The sequence below is a fragment of the Sceloporus undulatus genome, chromosome 9 (genome assembly GCF_019175285.1).
Source record: "Sceloporus undulatus isolate JIND9_A2432 ecotype Alabama chromosome 9, SceUnd_v1.1, whole genome shotgun sequence".
In the NCBI taxonomy this organism is placed as follows: domain Eukaryota; kingdom Metazoa; phylum Chordata; class Lepidosauria; order Squamata; family Phrynosomatidae; genus Sceloporus; species Sceloporus undulatus.
In genome coordinates this window covers 22,578,063-22,605,654 of record NC_056530.1, presented here as the reverse complement: position 1 = coordinate 22,605,654, position 27,592 = coordinate 22,578,063, and the positions used below count along the sequence as shown (strand labels likewise).

At 44.4% G+C, this 27,592-nt stretch overlaps 1 protein-coding gene across 6 annotated transcripts; it reads right to left on the bottom strand.

Annotated features, from left to right (window-relative positions):
- Positions 1-63: 63 nt before the first annotated feature.
- Positions 64-27,533, bottom strand: LOC121915904 (nesprin-2-like). 6 transcript variants are annotated; one of them, XM_042440531.1, is made up of 13 exons: positions 27,338-27,531; positions 23,520-23,590; positions 20,345-20,648; positions 19,051-19,201; positions 18,138-18,314; positions 17,353-17,490; positions 15,043-15,237; positions 13,614-13,893; positions 13,157-13,335; positions 12,319-12,483; positions 11,523-11,584; positions 8,240-9,683; positions 3,396-3,721 (listed from the first exon to the last, which is right to left on the bottom strand). In XM_042440531.1, the coding sequence occupies exons 3-12, from the start codon at positions 20,452-20,454 to the stop codon at positions 9,446-9,448; spliced, it is 1,695 nt and encodes a 564-aa protein (XP_042296465.1). In that variant the 5' UTR covers positions 20,455-20,648; positions 23,520-23,590; positions 27,338-27,531; the 3' UTR covers positions 3,396-3,721; positions 8,240-9,445. The 6 variants fall into 6 exon arrangements, with proteins under 6 accessions (XP_042296462.1, XP_042296463.1, XP_042296461.1 ...); XM_042440532.1 differs by lacking the exon at positions 23,520-23,590 and having other exon boundaries at positions 12,334-12,483; positions 27,338-27,533; XM_042440530.1 differs by lacking the exon at positions 23,520-23,590.
- Between the last annotated feature and the right edge of the window lie 59 nt (positions 27,534-27,592).

Sequence of the window (27,592 nt, the reverse complement as noted above, 5' to 3'; positions counted from 1 at the left end):
GAGGCAGATGTAACACAGAAGGAATAGGTTCCTACACCAGGAAAATAAGAAAGAGCAGTTCGACACGTTTGAGCAGACTTTTTATTCGAAACAGATAATATGCACATGTGAAATGAAACAGCCAGGGCTGGAGAGCCATGCAAAAAGTTGACAAAACCATATTGAACTTTCCTGTCCTCCCAATGCAGATGCTAGTAAAAATACTTCCAGCTTGGCAGAGGCTAAAGAAGTGAAGGAGAGGGCTGGGCAGGTATAAAAAGACTTTGTAAAAAGCAACTTCTTTCTTAACTGAGGTATGGTTATGTCTGTTTACCTGCAAAAGATCCCAAAGGTCTGTTCCCAGCTGCTCAAGTTCAAAAGGGATCAGGTCGCACGGGATAGAAAAGGCCCCTGGATGCCCCCTGCCAAAGCTTGCCAATTCAGATGAACAAAATAGCTCAATCCAGGGTGAAGTAGTTTCCATTGCCAAATTTCAGAACCTGCCATCGGTTCTAAAATTCAGCCTAGAACTAACTCAGCAAAGTCCTCTGAGGATGTTGAGGCTCCCAACCCCTGATTCTGTTTGCAATAAAAATAGGCGCATCTCCAGTGACCCAGAACTGAATGAGTGTGCAAATAGACATTAAATGATAAAACCCAGACATGAAAAGTTCCAGTGTTCAATGCCAGCTTCAGCCACAAGGGTGGGATATATCACCAGCCACGTAATAGGAAAAAATGGTTTGGATCCCTTTCCTGAAATTCTGCCAGTGAATAACATGCCTTGTCTTAAATTAAGTGGTTTTACTCAGTCCATATCGCCTTGATATTTTTTTCTATAAGGATTTGGCTCAGTTAAGATACTTAAGCATGGCTTTTTGACCAACAGTGATGACTATACCACTATAGACAGACATATGCCTGATAAAGACTCAACCTGTACATAATAACTTTTGCATTCTTGTTGCCTGGCTCTTCTGACCAAGGGAAGCTTATGGCAATTAAAATGGTGTCAAACTGGTTATGGTTATTAGAAGCGCAACATCCCTTCTCAGCCACCTATATAGACCCTTTTGTGGTCTAAACAGATATTCTTAGGGATCTTCTTCCACCTTGTCCCATCAGTTTATCTTCTTGGCTGAATGAGCCTGAATTAGATCAGAACCCTTCTAATCTTCCTAGAATAAAAGTCTTTGCTTTGCTTTTCTGAGCCATTCATGCCTTTGCTCCTTAAATGAGATCTCTAACCACTGCATTTCCTCTGAATGAGGAACAGCTTTGATTGAATTGACTACAGAGATTTCAAACAATGCTCATGATCCCCACTCCATCCAGGGAAGTCTATTAAATAAAATATGCTTTTTAAAAGAAAGGGATTCTTCAGATGCATTGCAATGGGGCAACAAAGTGGAGAGACTGGTGAGAGGTGCAGGAAAATCTAGGTCACAGCCTACGAAAAAGATCTATGTTGCCCATGTGTCACATCTCCAAAAATAGAGGCGTCAGGGGGCTTGTTTGTTGAGCCCCGACTCGGTTTGCTCTTCCTCCTCTTTCTTTGCCAGATGCACTGCAACCGCATCGATCGTAGCACCCACAATTTCCACAGCTGCCATGTAGATCAACTGCTTGTCCACCTCAGCGCCAGGCGCTGTGGCATCCAGCCACGTTGTGGCTTGGTGCATCTCCTGGGTGAACGGCAGCATTTTCCTTGTGGGACTTGCCAGCCCTTGTTGTCCTTCTCTTTCATTGTCCTCAGCAACCATCTCATAGGGCTTCAATGGTGGTGGGCTTAGGAGACCCTGCTCTAAGCTCTTGGTTGAAAAGGATGAGGGGGGGAACTCCAGAGGGGTTAATGGCTGGCCATCCTGTGGAAACAGGGTTCCTTCTTCCTCTGGGGTGTCAGTCCCAGATGTATCGTAGTGGAGTGACTCCACAACATGGCTTGGGTCACTTCCTGGGAAAGGTGGCGGAAACAGGAAACTGGTTATATGGCTCATGTCAGTGGCTAGGTCTAGCGGCACCTTGCCATTACGTTGGTCACCATCACTAGCGTCTTCTGTAATGGTCTTTCCTTCACTGTCCTGGGCTTGATCAATTTCTCTCGCCACTTTCTTTTCCTTCTCCCAGGATTTTGGGCCTCCCAGTAACTCATTGCTCAACCAGCGCAAATCCCGCGTTGCCATCAGCATGCCCTGCCCACCTGGATTCTCAGCAAGATCGGCCAAATCTTCCTCCTCTTCCATCAGTCCTTCCACCCAGTAAGCACACCTTCCTTGTTCGAGGTCTTCATCTTCCCTTGCAGTTTCTTCCACCTCTGCCCCATTTCCCCTAAGAAGGTTATAAACTTGTTTCTGGAGGTTGTCCCATTCAGAAACATTCTTGTGGACTAGATTCTGTTCCCATCGGCCACCTTCAAGAGTTAAAGAGGTGCTCTTCTCCTCCTTGGCTTCCGTGTTAGGACCCAGTGTGTCATCTTCTGCCGTTCTGTGGATCTCCATGCCATGCCATGAGACTCTCTGGCTTCTTTTGTTCTCCTGGATGCTGTGAGCATTATCCACGTTAGCTGGAAATGCTGCTGATGGCTTTTGGTCCTCTATAGCTGCCCTGTTAGTCATATGTTCTCCAAAGGCTGTGTTCGTCTTAGGATTAGAGGAGCTTTCTTGTTCGGTGGGGATGTGAAGATCCCCATCTTCTGTTGCCCCTTGATTACTCTCAATCCCTGGGAGAATGGATCTCTTCTTGACTCGGGAGGTAATCGCGGTCCTGAATGTTCTCCATGGCTTTGTTATCCATGATCCTTCTGGCTTAGCGGTTGTGTCTGCCATGTCCATTTCTGCACCATTGGAGGTAGCTTCTGCTGGACTATGGCTTTCAGCTCTGGGCTTCCACCTCAATGGAGACTCTCCTTGAGGGTCTGCAGTTCTGCTGAGGGCAGCAACAGGTCCGCATCCCATACTTGCTCTGTAAAGCGGAGACGCCTCCAGTCCGTGGGGTGGTTCCTTCATCCGAGAGGGACTGACCTTCAGGCACAACAATTTCCTGAGTAAGGAGGACCCTGGCTTTGCTCCTGCAGACTCCTCACCTGGGAGCCATCCCAAAGTTTCTTCCCTTGGGGCTGGCTTTCTGACAGCTGGGATGGGGCTTTCGTGAGCAGTTTCCATACACAGGCGGCTCTTGGGCACTGCCTCTTCCTGAAGGGACTTGGCAGCCCTTTCCTTTCTCCACCAGAATGGGCACCTCTTGAAGAAACCATCTCCTGAGGTGCTCTCCCTGGTAGGGTCCCTCTTGGACGTTGAGCCCTCAATCCCTGAAGAAGCCCTCAAAGCCAGGTCCTTATTTCTATCATAGTGAATGGTTGGCTTGGCTTTTGTGAGCTGCTCTCTCATCTGCTTGTTTCCTTCCATGAAGCTCTGGTCAATTTTTGTTCCTTATCCACATGATTTCCCTTGGCAGATAAGGTTATTGAAGGCTGAAGTTTCTGGTCTTTGCATTTTCATGTAAGGTCACTCATCCAGTCCATGGCTCCATCTCTTTCAAAGCTACATGGCATCTTAGGCCATCCAGAAGAAGGCCTTCTCAGGTCTGTTTTCCTTCTTCAAAAAGTCTCCCACATTTGGGTTCGTCTTCCATTTCCTCGCTAGTAATCCTCTGTTACCATTTGACCAGATGAGAGAGCCATCTTTTATTTTCTCAGGTGGGTTTAGAAAGAGAGGTTGGAAGTGGATTTGCAACACTTCTTTGCCTGTGAATACACACACAACGTAACGATCAAACTGGTCAGCTGTTGTAAATGCAAAATTTCACTAGTAAAGTCCAAAAAGGCAAAAAAAAAAAACATTTACAAGTAATTTCTCAGTAATGGGGTTCTGCATACCTTGAAGGATGGGCCCATAGCTGAGTCCTCACTAACCCAGTTTTGACATAGGCACAGCCTTTCACCTGTCTTGCTGCTCAGGTGGGCCTCCTTTTCCCTGTTGCAGGACAACTGACCATGCAAAATTCTGCTGGTTGCTTTGGACATTCAAGAAGGAGCTGAACACACATCAAAATGAATCAATGCAGCTGGGGAGGAGGAGAAAACGCTACAAATCCACACTGCAGGTAGATCCTTACCTGAAGAGCTTTCAGGTCTTAGTGAAAGTCAACGTTTCAAGTCAATGTTGCCAGTTCCTAGCCTGTACACCTGCTTTTAGTATGATTCTTTTGCACCAAGTCAAAAGATGGTGTAACGTTGGACTAGGACTCTGGAGACCAGGATTCAAATCTCTGCTCAGCCATGGAAACCCATTGGGTGACCTTGGGCAAGTTACTCACTCTAACCTCAGAGGATGGCAATGGCAAACCACCTCTGAAGGAACTTGCCAAGGAAATCCCCCTGACAGGATCGCCATAAGTCAGAAAGGGCTTGAAGACACACAACAATGACAAAAGTTTCTAGTAAAGAGCCTGTGTGGCATTGCGGCTTGCGTGTTGGACTAGGACTCTTGGAAACTGGTTCAAATCCTCATTCAAGCCATCAATACCCATGGGCAAGTCACACTCTCTCAGCCTGAGGGGCAAGCAAAGACAAACCCTCTCTAAAGAAATATTGTCCCCAACAACCCCATAATACATTCGCCTTAGGGTTGGCCTAAGCCAGACTTGACTTGAAGGCACAGAACAATAACACAAGAATCCTTCCTCTCTTGTCCAAAGTGAGCTGTCCTGCTTCTTTTGCTTGACAAGATGCATCCAGAGAGCCATCCCAAATTTGCCACAGATCACTTCTTTACCGTAATCCTCTAGCCTTTAAGCTTTGCGTCTATTTCTAGCTTGTTGCCGGCTCCTTCTTTCCTTCCGCTGGATGCTTCTGCATGTCGAAAGAGTCCTTGTGGCACTGAAATGTCCTCTAAAAGGCCATACAGCGTTCCAGATGTTGTCATGATGAACACAAGAAAATATTGTTCATCCATCCTTTACTTCTCTGCCCAGAAAAAGACAGGCAGGGATCAGGAAGGAGAGACCAAATCTCAATTTGGAATCAGAGAGCTTTTGAGCCTGGGATGTATTTGCTAGAAAGAGTACCTCTGAACATGGGCAGAATATGTTTGAAGCTCTTTGCTGCTTCCTTGCCCTATATATTTGGTAAGAACAAGGAGTGCAAATCATATCTCTCTGGAAGTTGGTGGACTGCAGCTCCCATCAGCCCCAGCCGGCGTTGCTAATGTTGAGGAAAGCTGGGAGTTGCAGTCCAACAACATCTGAAGAACTGCAGAATTAGAAAATGGAGGATTTCCAGATAAAAATGAATCCGTCCAACATCTGCAAGCCTGGCACCTTTTATTTTTGGAGTGGAAAGGGGATTGAAAGGAGTTTGAGATTGTTCCCATTTCTATAGCTGTTCATACTTACTCAGTCGGGGGGGGGGGGGGGGAATCTTAGTGGATTAATTAAAAATACAGTTCAAATGCATATTTCAAATCTGCATATTTCTTGGACAACTCCAAAATCTGTATTCAGTACTCTGGGCTTTGAAAGTGACCCCAATGAAAGATCCTTCTTCCTGGGGCAGCAAGTTAAATATGACACTGCCAACCGTCCGCAATTTTAGTAAGCATTTAATCATTCTTATTATAACACCGAATTGAGTCAGGGATAGTGCTGCACTTGGTTTAAGGAGTCCTTCCCTCCTCTTCGATTAAGTTAATCCGATTAAAAGGTTGCAACCCTAATGCCAATGGACGTTTCAAAGATTATTATAATCGGGATTAGCTAACGGAGAAAAATTGGCTCCGAATAAAAATCTCAGAGTCAAAAATATGTGGACTTGGAAGCCCCACGAAAATTATAAGACATATTTCTTTAAAAGTTTCCCCTTATATTTGCAAGGCATCTCCAGTCATATAATGAAAGAAATTGCCCAAGATTGCCTAGTGGATTTTTGGGGCTGAGTGAGGATTCAAACCTGGGTCTCCTAGTCCAATACAGAAACCACTACAGCACACTGCCTCTTCTAGTTTTATCTTGGCAAGATTTGTTCAGAGGAGGCACATTGCCACTGCTTTCCTCTGAGGCTGAGAGAGAGTGACTTGCCCAAAGTCATGCAGTGGGTTTTTGTGGCTGAGCAGGGATTCAAATCCTGGAGGACAAGTCTGTCACTCAAACCTGTTTCTCCTGATTCTTGGATAGTTGCTAAAAATATTAGAGGCTTTCTGGGACAAAAGTCCCAAATTTGATGACCATTTCTAAATACCAGAAGGGATGGAGTCGGCTTGTTTTCTGCTGCCCCAGAAACATAAACCAGTGAATTCAAATTGCAAGAAAAGAGATTCCATCTAAAGTTAAGGAAGAACTTCTGGTTGAAATTGCTATTGGACCGTGGAACATGCTGCCTTGGGTGGTTATTATTATTATTATTATTATTATTATTATTATTATTATTAATGTTTATATCCTGCCTGCCTCCCAGTACAGGGACTCAAGGCAGCTTGCAAATCTAAAACAGGAGAAGGAATGGAGTCTGCAATGCCTGGCTTCCATTTCGAGATTGTGAGAATGTACAGCCTAGCGGTCACACAAATAAAGTTTAGGATTGCCAGGACAAGATGTTGGGAGCCAAGATGCCTGGCTTCTCATTGGGGATAAAATAAGGAGATGTATAAACAATGCATACAGAGCTTCTACGCATCCTGGGTTTGGACAGTGGAAACCTTGCAGTTGTTGGGAAAGGGGCCTAAATACTTCAGAGGCACCAGATCTAGTCTGATCTTGGAAGCTAAGCAGGGTCAGCCCTGGTTATTCCTTGGCAGGGAGCCTGCCAATGAATCCCAGCTGCTGTAGGCTCTATTTCAGAAGAAGGGACTGGCAAAACCACCTCCCTAGAAGCCAAGATAGCTCAACTGAGGTTGTACTTTGGACACATCATGAGAAGACAAGACTCCCTCGAAAAGACAATAATGCTTGTTGAAGTGAAATGCAGCAGGAAAAGAAGAAGACTGCATTACAGGTAGATGGATTCCATCAAGGAAAGCATGGCTGCCCTGAGTTTGCAAGATCTGAGCAGGGAAGTTGATGGCCTTTTGGAGGTCCCTCCTTCATAGGGTTGCCATAAGGCAAAAGATTTGACAGCAAATAACAGCAACACCATTTAATAACCTTACAACTTCACCTCTAACTCTTAAGATCAGCAAGGAGTAACGTAAGCATTGTAGCACATGGGCGGGGTGTGTGTGTGTTTGGCTAAGAGGCAAATTGTGATCTCTAGCACAAGGGCAGTTAAGCCAAGCTGAGTGAGTAGAGACGGAGTTGGCACTCTGTGTGTATGTACAGAATTGGGGGGCTCTGTCATTGGTTCAGTAGGAGTGTCGAGACTCCGCACTGCAGAAATAATCCAAGTTGACACCACTTTAACTGCCACGGCTCAATGCTGGAAATGGTAGGAGCCTGCAGCCACAAGGTTGTGAGTTCGATCCCAGCCTTGACCCAGCTTTCCATCCTTTCATAAGTTGGTAAAAGGAGGAGTCGGCTTGTTGGGAGCAATTGGCAAACACATTGTAAACTGCTTTGGAAGTGCTGAGTTCATTGATAAGTAGCATAGAAATGCAAATGCTATTGTTATTGCAACACCAGAACACTCTGGCAGAGAAAGCTCACAAAATTACAATTCCCAGAACTGTATAGCATTCATCCAGGGCAGTTAAAGCGGTGCCAAACTGGATTATTTCTGAAGTGTGGCTGCAGCCTCAGTGGCAGCTGGTGCCTTCCTAGTCAGTGGGACAGTCAACCTATTGCAGCTTTTAAATTTGCACTTTAAAGGCACTCTCTCCAAAGTGCTGAAGTCTTTATTTTTAAAGTATGTTCAGCACCCGGGAGAGTGCCCTTAAATATAAAACCTGGCATGGAGTCACTGCTCCACTGCTTCCCAATACTTGGTCTTTATCTTTTGGGGAAAGGAAGGTACAGAGCAGTGAGAAGATAACAACCCAAGAGCTTTTTCCATTTTGTATAACTACAAGGCAATGACAGTCTCTAGTCCTTATAAATGCCCATCTTCTCACCTGCTCAACCTCAGCAATTGAGCTCTCTGTTGACGTGGAGCATGCATGAACCTTGCTGTAGGAGGCTGATACCCCTGGCATGTTGGCAGTGCCTTCCATGGTAAAGCTGACTCTTGCTTCTGCTTCCATGCATGCCTACCTCCCTCCAGCTGGAAATACTGCCCTCCTTGCCATCCACATCCATCCCTGAATGCCTTCCCAGGAGTTGCATGGCCTCCTCTTACCTGATGCTGCCTGAGCTGATCCTGTTGTTGCTTCGCTCCCATCTGCTCTTGCAACTGACCATCCAAGCAACACTTTCTGCAAAGGAGGAGGAGGAGAAGGAGAAGGCACACATCCCACCCTGCCAGCCTCCCCCTCCCATCCCTGGGTTGCCATGGCAACCCGGCTGCTTGCAGGGCATTAATGCAGTTGTGCAGAAATGAAGAGGGATGGAGAAGATCACACAGACTCATCCTTACCCCATTTTGGACATTGCACACACAGCCGTCTTCCGTCTTTCCAGATTCCTGCAGCAGTTCCTTTCCTTCTGGAAGAAGCTTGCTGTCTGCCCTGATGGAAGGATTGGATGAGTCCTGGTTTTGGGAAAGATGATGGAGCATCTCTTTCCTCCCACATTGGGAGGAAAGATGGCTCAATGGGTGCAGGAGGATTTGAGGTAGAGCTGTGAGCCTTAGGAAAGCCACTTTCAAGGGTCTCACAGCCTCCAAAACACACACACACACAGCCTCAGTTTTTCCCAGTTGTAAAATGGACACAATTGCAATAACGTACCTTTTTGGAGAGTCCAAAGGGGGTGGTTGGCACCAGCTCCCATCTGTGTTGCAAGGGCTGGAGTCAGGCCCCTCAGCTTGCCACAAACACAAAACACCCAGCTTCCATTCCTTGCCTCCCTTTATTAGAAAACCTTTAATGCCAGATATATACATATGCATAATATATGTATATATACATAATAGGTAGCAGTGGAAGTAAGATGACTATACCCCTCTAAAGCCGCAACTGGTAAAGATCCTGATGTGTTTGAGCAGCATCCCAAATGCAACGCAGAGAACGGCAAGAGTTATGGTGCAAACTCCTTTGCAAAAAGTAAGCCTACAGAAATCATGGCTATAGGAAGATGTACCATCTAGTTGCATAGACAGCCCTTGTAAAATAACAACGGCAACAGAAACACCCTATCGGAATAACTGACGAAAGACAGTGGGTCTGGGACTAGTGTTAGGAATCACAATCTGTGAATGGAAAGAGTTTTGTCTCAGGAAACCGTTCTGTCTCAACCCATCTGAGTCTTCTTTTGAGCAGATGCAGCCAAACAACCGATGGGAGGAACAAGTTTTGAAATAGCCCATGCAACTCCCAGACACCAATTTCTTCTCCATTACAGTTGGCTTTGCCCACAAGAAAAGGTCCCCTTTCCATTCCTCTTGCTAGGTGGGTGGTGGGCCATTGTATTTCAGCATGAGATGGAAAGACTTGGCATAACCGTTGGCCTGAAGACAGGTAGGCTCTGAGAGCGATAATGAGGAAGGCTTGGCCCAGAAGAAGAACACCAGCAAAAAGGTCAGAAAGAAGAATATCATCAGTCTGTTCCAGATGAGGAGAATTTTAGGAAGCTGCTGGGATTGGATTGGGATATTGAGCCAAGGCTGTGATGGTGGATCACATCTGGAAGGAGAAAAGGCAAGTCTGTAAATCTGGGAGGCGCCACGAGATTTGTGGTTGGGATATCTCTTTGCAAAAAGTTGTTACTGTTGTACGCCTTCAAGTCATTTCTGACTTATGGCAACCCTAAGGAGAACTATCATGGGGTTTTCTTGGCAAGTTTCTTCAGAGGGGGGTTGCCGTTATCCTCTGAGGCTAAGAGAGTGTGACTTGCATAAGGTGGGTTTCATGGCTAAGCTGGGAATCGAACCTGGTCTTCAGAGTCATAGTCCAACTATGCCATGCTGGCTCTCGCAAAAGAGTTACATATGAATAAATCGAGGTAACTTGTTTGTATTCATGACTGCTACTTAGTCATGACTATTTCCAGGATTTAAGTCCCCCCCCCCCCAAACCTACTTTACATCACACAAAGTAACTTCTCAACGCTCTGACTGGTTATCACAAATGATAACCGAGCAGCTCTATTTTTAGACCAGGTCTTTTTTGTACAATCTACTCATTCTTGTTACCACTTTAATTTCAGATGTCTTTAAAATCCTAAGAAAATTTGCATTTAAACAGACTTCTAAAATAGTATTTTCCTTCAGAGCAGCCAGAATCTAGATATGGAAAGGCAGGAGAGAGAAGGCTAGCTCACATTTTGCCAATGGCAGCAAAAAGGTCTTGGGATGGATGATGGTAAAACAAGCTGTGGGTATATAGGAATGAGGGAAAGGAACTCTGTACATGCTCAGAAAATTTGGGAACCATTCCTCTAGACCTCTCTAGCCAGTACTTCCTCCCTGAGTGTCCATGTTTCTGTATGGCACTGGAGACTTCTGCAAAACTAGAAAGTATTTTGATATTTCAAAAATTCCCCACCCAATAAGTGTCTGCTTTATTCTAATAATGCACCTCAGACCCAGAATTTAAAGGCCTCAGACTAGAAAGGAACATGAATTGCAGCCAGCTGGATCAGATGCAAAAACTACCTACAAATATTAGCTCTTAATCATTTTAGCCATTGCTTCTACTGGCCCTGAATCTCTCAATGCCATTCAGCTTCATCCAATGATCCAGCATTGCAAAACAGGGAGAAAAAACCTCTCCTTTCCCATTTTCTTTCACAGCTCTCTTTTTTGGGGACTACAATTCCCACAATCCCCTAGCGAGAATAGGATATTCTGGGAGTTGCAACCTAAAAAAAGCTCTGCTCTGAACCAGCTGTATAGAGCATATTTCACCAGATCTTTAACCAGATCCATTGGTTGCCTGCCAGCTGCTCATTAAACCATGCCCTTTAATATTTCACAAATGCAAAGCAGGACATGCATGGCCAAGCAACATCAGAGTGTGGTCAAGATGGCAAAAGTTATCCTTTCACACTTTTTAAATGTCCTGGTTTCTCTCTCCTCCTCCCACTTTCCCCTATTATCCTCAGCTTACTCTAGCAAACTTCAGGGAGGGACGGAAAAAATGATTGCTTTTTGTAAAAGTCCAACATAAAGACAGAAGAGAGAAAACAATTATCCTCTGAATATTATTTGAATGCTCAAAAAATCACTGCAAAGTGATTTCAAAGCAAACTAGGTTTGCATTCAGTTAACACAGAAAGAGGATAGGCCTGGAGAGGGAAGAATCTTGCCCTTCCCAGTAAGCTCAGGCAAAAGCAAGATGCTGCATCTTCTCTTGGCTTGTCTTTTCTCCTTCTTTAATACTTTTTGCCATCTAGACCACTCTCTAATGTTGCTTGGCTGCATGTCTCCCTGTGAAATGTTGAAGCATATTAATTCCCAAAAATGGGAATTCAAGGGCAGTGTCCTTAGAAAAGAAAGGATGCTTCTTCCAAAGGCCTCTTACCCCTTCTTTGTAGTTATTGCAATTTCTGCAGGCTGGGAATCGAGCTGTTTCTCCTTGGAGATCTGTGAACAGATGCACAACCCGGGGAGGGAAAATTAGAGAGAAGAGAGTGAATGCAGGCAAGGTCTGTCTCTTCACATTTTCATCTGAAACACTGTTTTAAAGCACAGCAAGTGCATCAAGGCACTGAGAAGGAGCTATGAGAGCACAGCTTGCGCCTGGAGCCCACAAGCGCATTACACTTGAACTCCCACTGGGAGCCAAAATGATTAAATGGAGGCTATTGTACTTTGGACACATCAAATGATAATGAGGCTCAATGGATACGTATTGATGTGAAAACTTGGAAGCTGACCAAAAGAGACTCAACTCATCTGAAATGTGATACTGGAGGAGAGAACTATGGATACCATGGGAAGGCTTTTGGAAGACTATAGGTTTCTAAGACTAAGTATTAGAGGGTGATAATACTTAGGGGGTGGGAAACTTGTAGTCTTCCAAATGTTAGGCTCTAGCTTGCATTTCTTCTGGTTTCTACAAACCTGATGTCCAGACTACTATCATTGAAAAGTTGAGCCTTCGGGTCATTTAGAACTCTTCCTCAGCCTGGGCATTGCAAAACCTGAGATGGTGCAATATAACCCAACTCCGATTTAGTCATTCCATCTTTGGTTTTATTCATGGACCAGATGGCTCTATTTCTCTTTCCTCCTTTGACCTGGTTGCATTTCTCAGTTGCCAGCCAAAGTGGTTCAACCAAAAGGCTTGGGGTTATGTCCTGTGGTGACGGCCCTACCTGACCGTTGCTCACCAAACCAGGTGGGGAGATGAGGAGAGGTTTGGCTTTCTTCTTGGTCCGCTGCTGTGGTTTCTGCTGCTTTGTTCGGTGCCTGGTTGTTGGAGAGGGCACTGGGAATTGCCCCATGGCAGGTGGGGGAATGGGCATGCATATTCCAGCATCCTGCAGAACAGAGAAAAGAGACAGTGCTGCAAAGGTGAGGTTACAAAAACAGCAGCCACTTCATCTCATGTCCAGAACATTTGGTTGTTGTTATGTGCCTTCAAGTTGTTTCCAACTTATGGTGACCATAAGGCAAATCCTATCATGGGGTTTTCTTGGCAAGATCTATTCAGAGGAAGTTTGCCATCGCCTCCCCCTGAGGCTGAGAGAATGTGACTGGCGCAAGGTCACCCAATGAGATTCATGGCTGAAGTGGGAATCGAACCATGGTCTCCAGAGTCACAGTCAAACACTCAAACCCCTACTCCATGCCAGCTCTTGGCTAGAACCTTATTGGTGGGTTAAGTTTGTGGGTTAAGCGGTGTAGTGGTTTGAATGTTGGGCTTCTCCCAAAAATCAATGCAAACTTTAAGTAATGTAATACTGCTAAAGCACTTTATTTAGTCCTTTGACTATCCTGAAGAAGACTAAAGGAGGCTCGGCGGAAATGGCTGAAAATCAGTTTTTGAAACATCACATGAAACTGGATGAGAAACATGATCAGCTGGAGGGCAGAAGTGAGAGGTACCCAGGATATTTCAAGAATTTGGATGCAAACTCATGAATATGCAACTAAAATTTTTTTAAAATGAAAATCATAGACAATTTTTCCCCTTCTGGATAAAGAGCTTACCTGTTCTACTGTATCAACTTGAATTCGCCTCTTCTCCTGGCAACTCTGGCCCAGCCAAGATTCAATACGTTTGGGATCAAATCCCATCGGTTCAACTGGATGACCGCAGCTTCTCTTTTTGAGTGTCTGGTTTTGGGGCTGCTTGGGTCCCACAAGCTCTTCCCAAGAAAACGCTTTCCCTATCAGAGAATAGGAAACCATAGTTGAAATGTTGCACTGAAAATACAACTTCAGGCTGCATCTGCACTGCAGAATTAATGCATTTTGACACCACTTTTAACGGCCATGGCTCAATGCTCTGGAATTATCTGGGATTTGTAGCTTTGTGAGAGAGTTAGCCTTCTCTGTCAGAGAGCTCCAGTGCCACAACAAACTACAAATCCCAGGATTCCATAGGATGGACTCTCCAGTGCAAATGCAGCCTCAAGCTTTTTGCTCTCATAGCCCTTGCATTCACCTGTGATGGCACTGTAGTATGAGGAATCCTCTTCGTCATGCGATGTGGATCCTCCAACATCCACTGAAGGATCCCATTCCAAATCCATAGTCCTTGCTATGTTGGGAGCTGCCCTCTTGTGATGCTGCAGGAGGACTTTCTTTGGGGTGGACTGGCTCAGAGGGTCAAGAGGAGAATGGGGTTGCCCAGCTTCCCCATTGTCCAACTGCAAGGAGTCCACTGAGAAGCAATCAGACTCCAAGTCACTGTCACGGTCTGACACCCATTCGTCCTCAAAGACCTGGAAAAGGGAAGATATTGGTTAGAGTCCTGTTGGTGACATTCATGCAGTGGCATCAATAGGGGAGTGCAAGAGAATACAGTCCACACCAGTGACAGCATCAAAGGGGATGGCATCAAAATGATTGTAAAATTTATGTGCAGTTATAACCACAAAAACATTTTAGCACTCCCAGCCTACATATACTGTATCAATATACCTACAAGGTTTAAACTCTAAGCTAATTTGCTTTTTGGACCTTTTAATGCACATGTATTATGGCCATAGTGAGCCAATGAAGTGTCGTGGTTTGGCTGGAGAGGTGACACCATGAATTATGATATAGATGACCCCCACTGCATACAAGCACGCAACTGCAGCTTATGCATGCCTAAGTCCCATTATGTTCAGGATTTGTTGCTGATGTGTGCTTACCAGTGTGAAGGGGAGGGAGTGGGAAATGGGAAGGCAATCCAAATCATGAAGATCTGGCTGCTCTAGGCCCCAGGGGGAAAGAAAACACAGGTGAGCCCCATTTGGAGCACACCCTCATTTCCTCCCCTTCCAAGCTGAGACCAGCTGTATCTTCATAACCTGAACTGCCTCTCTCATCGCTTCCCATCAGTAAGAAATACAGTAGGGCCCCTCCCGGACCGTGAGAATTGACAGACAGTGTAAAAACACAGAACAAGACTTGCAGAGCTATGTACACATATAGGGTCTTGAACTCTGACTCCAAGGTAGAAAAAGGAACAAACTTGTTTTCTGCTGCTTTGCAGGCAAGACTCACACCTTAACCCCTGGATTCAAATTACAAGGTAGGAGATACCCATGGGATGTTAGAAGCCCTAAATATCTCTGTGTGAACTTCACCTACTTACGACAAGTGCCTTCTTCCAGTGCCTTGAGGTTGACATGCTGTTTCCTATATATAAAATGCTGACATTTGTACAAAAACCCATGTGCAGATTTTGCACAGAATTAAGTCCTGAACTGCAAAAGTCCTAAACTGTGCAGTTTTCTAAGGCCTTCTGACATCAGGAAGAAAATCATTCGTCAGCACTTTGAAGAGAGAAATGAGTGATGAATTACATCTCTAGATTCCATGCCAGCTCCACTTTCCATCCCATCACCCCCAGTGGGCATCAGCCACCCATGTCCAGCACATACCAGCCTCATGCTGACCAGTCGGCGGCGAAAGCGGAAGACCCTGCGGAAGACCTCCTGGCAGAAGCAGCTCAGGTCCCGCAGCTCCTCTTCCAAAATTTCAGCATCTTCAGGATGGCTCTTTTGAATCAAACGCTCCCCATGCACCAATAGATGGTCAACACGCTCTGCGTTGGCTTGCACATCTTCCTGGAAGGCCTGGAAAAGAGTTGGAGCATAGCAGTGAGGTATCCAAATTTTTCAGTCCAAGTCTCAAGTCATGTCTCAAGTCTCTACATTCAAGTATCAATTCAAGTTTAAGTTTCTACCTTGAGATCTCAAGTCAAATCTCAGTTCTCTGCCTTCAAGTCCCAAGTCATCTCAAGGCTCTACCTTCAAGTCTCAAGTCAAATCTCAAGTCTCTACCTTCAAATCTCAAATCAAGTCTCAAATCTCTACCTTTCAAGTTTCAAGTCAAATCTCAAGTCCTTGCAAGACAATTTCAAGTCAAGTTTCAAGTCTGAGAGCCAATTTTTAACAGAAAAAGGGAGACCGGGTGCATTTCTTGGAGGGAATAGCAAGTGCATTAGGCAATGGGCTTGAGGTCTGCTCAGCAGCCTGTCCCTGCTGCATATCATGTCAGTCTCATTGCCAAGCGCATTTGCTGAGAGAGTGTGACTTGCCCAAGATCACCCAATGGGTTTCATGGCCAAACTGGGTACTGAACCCTGGTCTCCCGAGTTGTAGTCCAAAGTTCAAATCACTATGCCATGTCGGCTCTTCCAAACAGTTTTGCTTGGGCTCGAATTGCAAAGGAGAAAGGAAAGGGTTAGTGATGCCATTTTGGGAGAAAGGTGGGATAAACATTCCTGGTTTGCACATCATTCCCTGCCTCCCCATAGAAGCCTCCAGGTGTAGGTATACAGAGCAGCAGGTGCAAGGAAAGCGCTGCTCAGCACATTACAATAACCAGGAAATGTGTGTGGTCCCTTTGAAACTTTCATCTCCTGGAGATATTATCACCTTTTCAAAAGACCCAAAGGCTAAAAAGAGCTTATGTAAGCTTTCTTGGATGCTTCCTCGCTTGCACCTAGGGCTTCTTTGGTGGTAGAGGCGAGTACTATTAATTATACCTCCCTTTTTCATTAAGAAATGTTCCAGATGATGTGTTGTGTTTATACTGTTGATGTGAGAAAAGTGTCCTCTGCCCATGTTCAGAGGTAATCTTGTCATGACCATTTCCTAAGTTCCAGGTCTGAATCCTGACAACAAAAAAATGGGTCCAACTGTATCTCTCAAAATGCCAGGAGTACGCCCAGGCAAGAGTAATTCTGCAACATAAAGAAGGCTAGTCCCAAACATCAGCGAGTAAATCTGCCATCTTCTCCTATGAAAACTGGAGAAAGAGGATTTGTGAATCACAGACCTGTATGCAGGATTGGGACAGATCACCTGTTTTCCAAAACAAAGAACTGGGTATGCTACAATTCTTCCCATTTTAGAGATGAGGGAACTGTGTCTCTCTATGTCACAAAATCAAGTGTTGGGAGTGAGTATAGAAAATACAGCAAACTAACCCACTTTTGCCTGACTTCCAAAGGAATCTTTGTCTGCCAAGATCTGACCTTCTCTGAACCTTTGATGGTTGCTGCATATAGGACTAAAATATTCTGCAAGAATCCTGAAAGCTAGAAAACTTAATTTTTGTTTTTCTCAGGAAAAGCTAACCTGTTCAGAATACTAAAGCCTGGGATATAATTAATTATAATATCCCACTTGTTCTTAATAGGGGAGCTGTGAAAGCTTCCAGTGTAAGTTTAAAACAAAAATACAGTAGGACCTTGATATCCAGGTTTGGTTCCAGGACCTCCTGTGGATACCAAAATCCGTTGATGCTCAAGTCCCATTATATACAACAGCAAAGTAAAATTGTACATGGCAAGATCTAGGTTTGCTTTCTGGAATATTTTTGGAATACTTCAAGCCAAGGATGATTGAATTTGTGGACATGGAGGACCGACTATACATATAAACATTTGGGGAAACTATAAAATCATATTACAATCATATTATGTATAAAGCAAAAGGTAAAGGTGCTATCGAAAGACCCTTCCATCACCATTAAAGACCAAAAACCTGTGTTAATGAAAAGTCTTTTGCTTGCTGGTGAAAAAAGAGGAAATTCTACAATGTGGGAGCAGCAGCCACCAAAAAACCCTTCTTTTGTGACCTAACCATATCCAAGAGGATGGTGGGAAAGAAAGATAGCTCTTTTTAAGAGATCTTAAGGTCCAGGCAGGCTCTTATAGGGAGATAAGAGTCCTGCATGTTTACCTGCAACTGGATCATTTTTTCCAGCGATGTGCCTCCTGAGAAGTGTTCCACGTCAGTGAGCCGGAGGTCCAGCTCCATCAGCCAAAGCTGGAGGGTCTCTCGCTCTGATTCAAACTCTTCCCATTGGCTCACAAAATACTGAGAGAAGAAGAGAAAAGATGCAGAAAGCTCACATGCATTGCACTGCATTTTCCAAGCCAAGGGCTCCTTGGGTAAACTCTCACACCTGGCAAGAAGGCCATTACCTTTCAAAAAATCATACCTTCCAACATTTCACAAATGAAAACTGGGACACGTGTGGCCACGCAACATCAGAGAGTGGTCAAGGTGATGCAAGTTATTAAAGGAAGAAGAATATGCTCAAAGAGGTTGCAGCAGTTTGCTTTTGCCTGAGTCAACTGGGAAGGACAAGATTCTGTCCCCCTCCTTGCCCCTCTTCCAGTCAAGGCATTTTTTCTAATATTCAGTGGAGTCCTTTTCTTTTCATTTGGATCAATTGGCTTCACAGATTACAGCATACAAATAAAAATATGAGGGGAAAATATATCCGGACCGCCTTGGAGGATGGTGGATTCTCTGTCTTTGGAGGACTTTGAACAGGAGTCGGGTAGTCACCTCTTGGGAGTGTTTTAGGTGTGTATTCCTGCATGGTGGAGGGCTGGATTAGATATCCCTTGGGGTCCTTTCCAATAATTCCATGGTTAATGTATCCTGGTTAATGGCATCACCTACCTCAAGGTTTTGACCCCAACTGAGATAGTCCTGACCTGGCAAATCTTCCTCACCTTCAGCCTCTTGTAAACAGCAGCGGCCTGAGCCTTCAGGGCATCCCAGCGCTGGTTGACTTCTTGAACTCGAGACTTGAGCTGCGGGCAAATGCTGCCTCTCCTCACTAGCTGATGGTATTGCCTGTTCAAGGCTTCCAAAGGCAGCAGCTTGTCGGAGACCTGCCTTTGCAGTGCCTGCAAGGAAGATTTGAACTCTGGTCAGTGGCAGGCCAAAATCTGTCTCTGGTCCCTCCCAGCGAAGAACACAGAGGCCAAGAGAGGAGCACAGTATTAGTCATATATAATACAGATATCATCTATACAGGTAATACACTTTTGATTTCATACTCTGCAACATTTCAGAGATGAAAACCTGGACATGTGTGGCCAAGCAACATCAAATTGTGGTCAGGATGGAGAAAGTAATGAAGACAAATGGAGAAGCTAGCAGAGGTTGCAGCAGTTTGCTTTTGCAAATTTCCAATAACTGAGCAACCCTGGCTGGGAGTCAAGAGAGGCCTCGCTTGTGAAAACTTTGCATGTCTCAAAAAGCAAACCCATCTAATCTCCTCTTTCTTTCCTTTCTCCCCCAGAAGCCCAAGGTGAGCAGGATTGCTGTGGATTTTCAAGGTGGAAATTCACACAGAAGTGTGAATGGAGGGAGAACAAAGCCATATTCTCTCTCCCCCTTCCTTCGCCTCCCCTGGTTTCCTTCCAAAGAGTGGTGGGCAACGAATCCTAAATGCCTCACTTGTTTGCTCTCTGTTATTTTTGGCCCACGGCTGCTCTTTCTGAGATAAAAAGACTACAATCCTCTCAGCCGATCCCAGGCTATCAAATGCTTTCCCCTCCTCTCCACTGGGAAAGTTTTGCAAAAGGATGCTGAAAAGAAAGAAATAGCTGACCTACTTCCAAAAGGCTCTTCCCTTACCTCAAACTTTTGTAGCTCTTTCTTGGAACTGGCATAAGAGACCTGCAAAGAATTGGGGGAGATGGCCATCGTTTCGGCGTTCCACAACCAGTCCTGGAAGCGGAAGAGGACATCCTGAAGGGTCTTCTGGAGACGCCAAGTTTCTTGCTCCCTGGTTTGGGAACAAATAAATGGATTGGACCATGACCTGAGCAAAGACGGACTGGGGAGCACCAACCAGCTTCAGCCAACTGGTCCATTTTGAACAGAAAAGATATCACATTGGACTGGAAACTGACTTTTAAAATGAACGAACCTAATGGCACATCATGGAATCCATCCATGCCTGAGTTGTGCTAACATTTCTGTCCCAGAGCAATTCCATAATGTCCTCCATTCTGAGTGTCATTTTGAGCATGGCTAAGAAGCATGAATTTACCTTTACGTCAGTGTTTGTAGCTTTTGTTTTGTAATGTCCTACATTTTTCTTGAACGGCCTACATTTTGCAGTGTCTTGCCCTGCTTTGCCATTAGGGCATCTGGTCACCTTGGCAAAGGATGATATCCTGGGACCTGGAGCATCATCATACCATTGATCAGTTTTGGGTGGCTTCCATTATGGATTGCTCCATTTGTTCCAAATGTGAATTTCCCAAGGAACCCTGGGTTTTCATAAGTCAAGAGTTGAATTGAAGGCACATAACAATAACAGCAACAAAGCAACAACATCCTAAGCATTGAAATCTGCCCCCCAAATAAGTTCATCACTTGGGACAGCTCCTTTAAAAATGTGGAATAAACCCCAATTGGGCTGCAGTCCATGAAACTTTATGCCAAATAAAAAGTCTGATTCTTTAAGGTACCATAAATTAAAACCCAGAATCACACACATGCTCCAATACTGTTGTTGTGTATATATATCCTTCATTGCTTCCACTGCAGCGATTTCAAACTATGTCCCTCAGTCCTTGAAATTTCTGTTCCTTTGGGCAACAACTATATATAAGCATGCATGTGATTCTGTTCTTTTAATTGTCATAAAGCTTAATTGTCCCAAAGGTTATTTAATAACTCATTCCTCTGCATTTGACTTTTGCAAATTTGATTATTCAAGGATTTATTTGCAATGTTCTCCCTAGGAATCTCTGTGTGACTCTGTTGGAAGTTATAATATAGGGACCTATTCTTTATTCTCTCCATGTTATTTCTGCCTCTGGCACCAAATTTTCCGTCAACTATACAACATAGTGACTTCATCATCTGAGCTATGCATGTAACATATACCAAAAAGAGAAAAGAGGAGACCTTCCCTCACCTGATCCGTTTCTCCATGGACACGGTGCACAGGTCCTGAGCATCTGTCTCTGGCACCAGCTGCTGACAATCCAGAGGAAGAGGATCCCACTGCAAGTCACCTTTCTGCATTGCTGGAGACTTGTGTGGTGATCCGACCTTGCTATCTCCTTGGTTCTGGATGCGTCAGGCATCTCCAACTGTGGAAGCACATGGTGGTCTTTGGAGCAATGGTTCCTTTAATTAGAACAAGGGCGGACAACTCTTGACGGTTGGAGGGCCAGATTGACCCCCAAAGGAGACCTTTGTGGATTGCACACACAGCCCTGCAAAAGAAAAAGATCAGAAATTGGTTTTGCTTTCAAATGCCCCCAATTTGTGGGGAACATTTTAGGCATCTGTTGGTCCATTTTAAGCCAAAGAGAAGCCTCCTTGCTTAACTATAGGAAATGACTCCATTTGTTGGTGTTACCAAGTTTTCAAAGTAGTAGTAAGGAACAGTCGAAATTCAAAATTTGTGACATTCAGGGCTGACATTTAGGCAGGAACTATTAATAAGTTTATGTTCTACCTAAATACCAAATAGAAGTATTGCTTTCAGTTCACCCAGCCATGTGTTTCTCTGTAATATTAAGATGAGAGCCATCATGGTATAGTGGTTTGAGTGTTGGACTATGACTCTGGAGAACAGGGTTCAAATCCTCCCTCATCCATGTAAACCCACTGGCTGACATTGAACAAGTCACACTCTCTCAGCCTCAGAGGATGGCAATGGTAAACCCCCTCTGAAGAAACTTGCCAAGAAAACCCTATGATAGGTTTGCCTTAGCGTTGACATAAGTTGGAAATGACTTGAAGGCACACAATAACAAAATTAAGATATTTTCCACATTCATAAATGATATGATGCACACATTTCTTAATGACAGGCCCACATCCCAAAATTGTAGCTCTGGTACCCCAACAAACTACAGTTCCCAGAATTTCATAGCGCTGAGCCGTGGCAGTTAAAGTGGTGCCAAACTGGATTATTTCTGCAGTGTAGATGCAGCCTAAGAGTGTGGTCTACACCCAGAAGGCTGGGTTGAGCCTCAAATCACTCTTCACTGAGAAACAAAGTAGTGGTTTGTAAGGAAAACACCAAGCAAGGAGGGCAAAGGGCTGTTTGTTACGGAGGAGAGTGAAAATCCAGATGCAAGGAAGGACTCTAGCCCTCTCTAGACAAACACACAGCAGCTCCCTGGTTTAATGCTTTGGGAGCCAAGTTCACAAGCGTCTCTTGACTTCTGAGCAAACAAATACATGGAAGCTTTATTGTCTAGGGAATCCATTTAAAGAAAACCTGTTGAGAATTTTCCACATCACCTGCTTGGCTGGAAATAGTATATACCTTCACAAAAGGAGATTTACATCAGAGGTCTGCAAAGAACCTAGGACTGCCAAGCGAAAAACAGGCTGTGGCTCCTTAACGTTTAATAAAACAAGCTGGAACTATTGCACTTTTAACTGTGTAGAACAGTGGATCCCAAACGTTGGTTCTCTGTGTATTTTGGACTTCAACTCCCAGAAGCCCTAGCCAGCTTGGCCAACTGTCAGGAATTCTGGGGACTAAAGTCCAGAACATCTGGAGGACCAAAGAATCACTGGTGAAGAAGATGGAACTCCTTCTTGTAACCAGCTTTTAAAGGCATAGGAACAATTGATCAGTTGGCAACCCTAAAAGAACCCAATGGCTTGGAAAAGGGACCATTTTGGACTTTGTCGCTGTATGCCTTCAAGTTGTTTTAGACTTATGGTGACCTATCACTGGGTTTCCTGCGGGGCTGAGACTGTGTGACTTTATAAAGGGAAAGTACAGTGAGTTCCCATAGCCAAGTCGGGATTTGGACTCTGGTCTCCAGAGTCAAAGTCCAACGTTCAAACCATTACGCTCCCCAAATCTTCCAAGTCAATATGGCCATACTGCCTGAATAATCCTTTAGATCCTTTGTTACATGCCCCTAAGTTTTACCCTCGATGTATCCATGAATTATACCCAAATCTATAATGTTGAGCCCCAAACCTGCCCTCACCTTATACATGAGGTCAATTTATAGCCAAATATATACAGGTAATTTATTTGACGTCTATTGATTTCCAAAGAGAGAGGACATCTGCTTGCTGTCAGAGGCCCAGCTCTCTGCAGCCGATTTCCCGTAACGCGCTCCTTTGCATCTGCCCCATGGCCAGCCCCTGAGAAGGTGGCAAAGCCAGGTTGCAAGTCAATAAAGAATAACCCCTGTCATAAATCAAGGAACAAAGAAAACACAACTGGATTTTCCTCTCCATTTTCTGCCTCGTGAGTGGTTTTGTGCTCAGGTAACAGATAGCGCCCAGAGGTGTTGTCTTGGAGGGCGGGAGGGATGGGATTTCTCTCCCATATAGATACTCACACACACAAAAGTATGAAAGGCTATGCTTTTATTAGAAGAAAAGGCCCAAAGGATATTGTTGCAAGAGGAAGGGATTTAGGGAGGGGGGGGAATCCTCTGCAGCGACTCAAAAACTAGCTTCGCAATAACTCCTCCCCATTTATTGCCTAGTTAAATGTCAATTGCACAATTTTCACGGTTTAATCACAGTTTAAACTCCACATTTCTCCCCATGTAATAAACTACACACACATTTATTGGTGGTGTAGGAATCGTTTCCCATTCTTTCCATGTTATTTCTGCCTCTGGTATGAAATGTTCTGCTGAGACTCAATGCCCAGGAACTTCATCCAGGGAGCTATACTTGCGCTGATATGTGTACACTTTCCACTTCTTGCAGTGTTTCCAGTTTCTAGGGGTGAAATGCTTACTCAGGTTTGGAAGGAGGTCACTGTCGGCTTACTGTCTTTTTTGGTGTTATCTGTATTTATTTATAAATGAAACAGAGTGGGCAGAAGGGGAAGCAGCGGACACTTTTAAACCAGTCCAAACAGCCGCCAAAGCCCATTACTGCCGCATCAGTTCTTCAGGAGAAAGAGGTGCAGCATCTTAAAAAGGCTTACAAAATCTCAAGCTGTGTATATTGCGCCCATGTATGATGCACGCAGGTGCACTATATAAATTCATGCTTCATAGTCATGCTCAAAATGTAGGACATTTCAGATTTACTACTGGACATAATGTAAGACACGTCCTGGAAAAAGGTAGAAATCTGGTCATCCTTACCAAGGGTCGCTTCATAATACGCAATTCTAGCTCCATGATTCCACTTCAACTTCCAAGGCAACATGGCACTCCTTAATGATAAAGAGAATAAAAGTATTGTACTCTGCAGCTTCTCAGTGGCACTTTTGCTAAGGAAAGTCTGCTGCTCCAAGGCTTAGTCCCTGGTTCAAAGTGACACTCTCATATTTATTTCTCTTTCCTTTCTGAAAGGAGACACACAGCAGCTCCAGTCCAGACAGCTTTCCTATTAAATTCAGGTTAAAAGCTGCTGGAGTCATGCCTTGCCTTTATCAAATATTGCAAATATTTTCACAGCAGCAAAAAACAAACAAGGTGTTTCTTTCCCGGCTGTAATGAATTCTTGCTGCACAAAAGCAAACAAGAGCGCAGCTTCTCGCTGGTCCTGGGCTGCCTCCGGCGTTCCACGCGCAACAGAAAAATTGGCACAAAAATGTTCCAGCCACTTCACGCCGAGTCTGTTCACAGCCGATGGTTTTGCGATACGTTGCTTGCAAACACGGCTTAATTTTGACCCTCGGAAATGGTCATGAACAGATTTCTAGGAAGGGGTGAAGTTAATGTAAAACATGCACAGAGTACATTGCAGTCCTCTCCTTGCCCAGATCCCTCACTCCATGTGGACTCTGGGCACTAGTATTGTTTATTTATATAGCGCCGTAGATGTACATGCCTCCAGTGTCAAATGTCATGTGCTCTCCAACACTGCAAATACAAAAAACTGGGAAACATGTGGCCAGCAGCATCAATGTGTGGTCAGCATGGCAGAAGTTACTAAGGAGAAGCAACGCATCAGCTAGGAGACGCTGCAGCGGTTTGCTTTTGCTTGAGCTGAATGGGAAAGAGAAGGTTCCCCCTCTTTTCTTACCTAGAGGAGTGCAACCAAAAAAGTCAACACAAGGGTGTGGGAGATGAAAAGGGCCATGGCTGCAAAGCACATGCAAAAAGCACATGCCATCCCTCTGCATGCGCTCACTGCCAAGATACACATAGACTCTTGTGTCTTCCTGGCTCCCAAGTTGGTGAAACGTGGATTTGTAAACAGCAAAGTACAGCTCTCATGCATGGCTTTCGTGAACCTCACTACTCTCCAAATGGCTTTTGCAACCACATAGTCAGATATACAGTCAGCCCTCCATATCCACTGATTTTTTTTATCTATGGATTTTAACATCCCATGGTTTGAAAATACTTTATATATAAATTTCAAAATGCAAACTTTGATATATTTTTTTCCATTTTATATAAGCAATGCCATTTTTCTACTCCATTATATTTAATGGGACTTGAGCATCCACAGATTTTGGTATCCTGGAACCAAACTCCAGCGGATACCAAGGGCCCGTTGTATCCTGGAAAATGCTACTACTTGGACTATGTATCCCAAACCCTGGATCCCATTTTGGGAGAAAGGCGGGGTATGAATCCAATAGATGAAACCACCAGCACCAGGCAGCTTGTCCATACCTTCGAACAATTGCACAGATGACAACTGGGACACTTGTGGCCAAGTCTAACCTCCTTTTTTCTGACTGGGGCTGACCAGGTGCCTTTGAGAAACAGGACATTAAAGGAGTCACCCTTTGCCAATGTTTGTCGGTTGCAACCGGTTAGTCAAAGCTAGACTGCTTCCGGACATGGAGGTTCTATTTAGGGAAAGAGGTCAGAGCTATCATTAGATATCGTCATGAATTGTTTTGTTTAATAAGCCATCTCAGTGAATGACTGCGGGGAGAGCGCCTAGCTCCATTGTACAACACCTTCTTTGCCTACAAGGAAAAAGAAAGTCCCAGGTCCAACCTTGCCATGCAGGCATACAAATGAAATAAAAGGCTGCCTTTTCTGAAATCCTAGCAAACTGTTGTCAGTCAGGACAGAGGATCCTGAGCTAAAAGGATAGACATTGTGGTGGTGATACAGTCCACATATTCATACCTTGCGGCAGCGAGTGCCACAGATCTCTTTATTATGCATTACTTGAAAAGCTTCAGGTGGGATGATAGAAAGATGATAGAAAGTTAATGGGGAAACTCCCTGCCAAATCATGACAGTTGGAAGGTGTGCCTCCATCACACCCAAGTCAGACTTTCTTATTGCGTTGGACAGGCTGTTCTCTAATCCTGGGAATGTTGTCCAGCCTCTGGGAAAATCTCCTGCATTCCTCCCATAATCCCATCCCAGCCTTTGCAGCTCATACTACGCCTCCCAATTATCCACCAAGAAAGAGGCTGTCTTTGGGTTAAGTAAACTTCTGGTGCATCTGGACTGTAGAAATAATGCACTTTGACACCACTGTAACTGCCATGGCTCCATCCTACACAACGCTGGGATGCGTAGTTTGGTGAGGCACCAGCGCTCTTTGGCAGAGAATGCAAAAGACCTTGCAGAACTGCAAATCTCAGGATTCCATAGGATAGAGCTGCAGCACCTAAAGTGTTGTCAATTTGCATTATTTCTACCATATAGATGCACCCTGAGACAAATTCTCAAATCTGAAGAAATTAGGGCACTGCCAGAACTTGGGAAAAGTTACTACTGTATTCTTTGCAGATGGAGGATGCGCACCAGATTGTGTCTGATCTCAGAAGATGACTGCCCTTATAAGAGACAATACCACCAATCAAGTAAAAGAAGATTGGAAACTGGTAAGAACTTACAAGAGTAAGAGATGGACAAGCCTGGAATAATACACTGAATAACTAGGAAGATCACTTAAGAACATCTAAGAACGATGCAGCAAAGACATAGCTGTAACATGAAAAAGCAACAGAAGGAAATTCATTAAGAGTGCAACATGAATCAAGGTTATAACTTGGGCTCAAAGAAAAGAAATTTCATTTCAACAAACAAAGAGAAAGTCCAAAACAGCCGGAGAGGAAGCTGATCTTTTATTAAAAAGGGTTATACACACATTTTGGGTGGTATTAGATTTATTTAACTGAAGAGCAATTTAAAGTAATGATACACATGTGCAACTTTTATTATTATTTATTATTAACTTTTGAATGTAATAAAGAGACTCATGTAATTATGGGGGGAGATAAGCAGGGTCAGCCCTGGCTAGTGCTTGGATGGGAGACCACTAACCAATACCTGGCATTGTAGGTTCTATTCCAGAAGAAAGGAGTTGCAAAGACACCTCTGAGGAGTCCTTGTCTAAGAAAACCCTACAAAAGTAATGGAGTCACCCTAAATTGTCAAGTAGCTTAACGCAACACACACACAGGACTGCAATACCCAGAATCCTCCAGGTGGCTGGGGTTTGTTTTCTAAAACAGCAGAAATGAAAGCCCATGCTTGGAAGGATAACACAGCTCTGCTTTCAGCACCACCGATACGTCAAGGGAAAATAATGAATTGGCCTCTGAACATGCACAGAGTGCATTCAGTCTTCCACAGTGTAAACACATCCATCTCTACTTATTTGTCAGTTAGACAGCCTTTGCAAGATACCAAAGGAAATGCAAGGACATTCAGACTTTTAACAACCAAGATTTGCCAGTATTTGTTAAAAACCCACATTTTATTATTTTCCTGCTCATTCCTTGTTACTGGGCCACAAAGAAACGAAAATAGCTCCAGCATATTTAAAAGCCAGTTAATATGCCTGCCTTCATAAGCCTCCTGCAATTAATAAAAGCAAAGCTGTACATCGGCTAATCTCCCCATTAAATTTGCAGCAGCCATCCAGAAAAGCAAAGCTAAAAATGTCAAATCTGATGGCATTTCATTCATAGCCAGGTCGCCTCTTGAGCATCTGGAAAAACTAAGGGGCAAGTCTCATTTCCCATCAGACTCACCTGAAGAGAGGATCTCCGGAAAGACACCTCTTGATTTGGCCGTCAGGGTCCCCGCAAGGAGAAATCCAGCCAGCGTAGAATCTGAAACCTTTCTGCTCCAGAGCCTGACCTCTTGGCTTTCCTCAGCTGTCAATCATTAAACAGGTGTCCTAACAGTAATCCATTGCATCAGCTGCAGAGAAACCTGGCAAAAGGGACGGAGACCTCCATCCGCTTTGCTCAGATGTTGTCCCTCCAGGGAAGGAAGAGGGGCTG

Coding starts and splice junctions, on each gene's coding strand:
- LOC121915904 (XM_042440527.1), bottom strand. CDS start 3,383: ATGGAAGGAAACAAGCAGATGAGAGAGCAGCTCACAAAAGCCAAGCCA.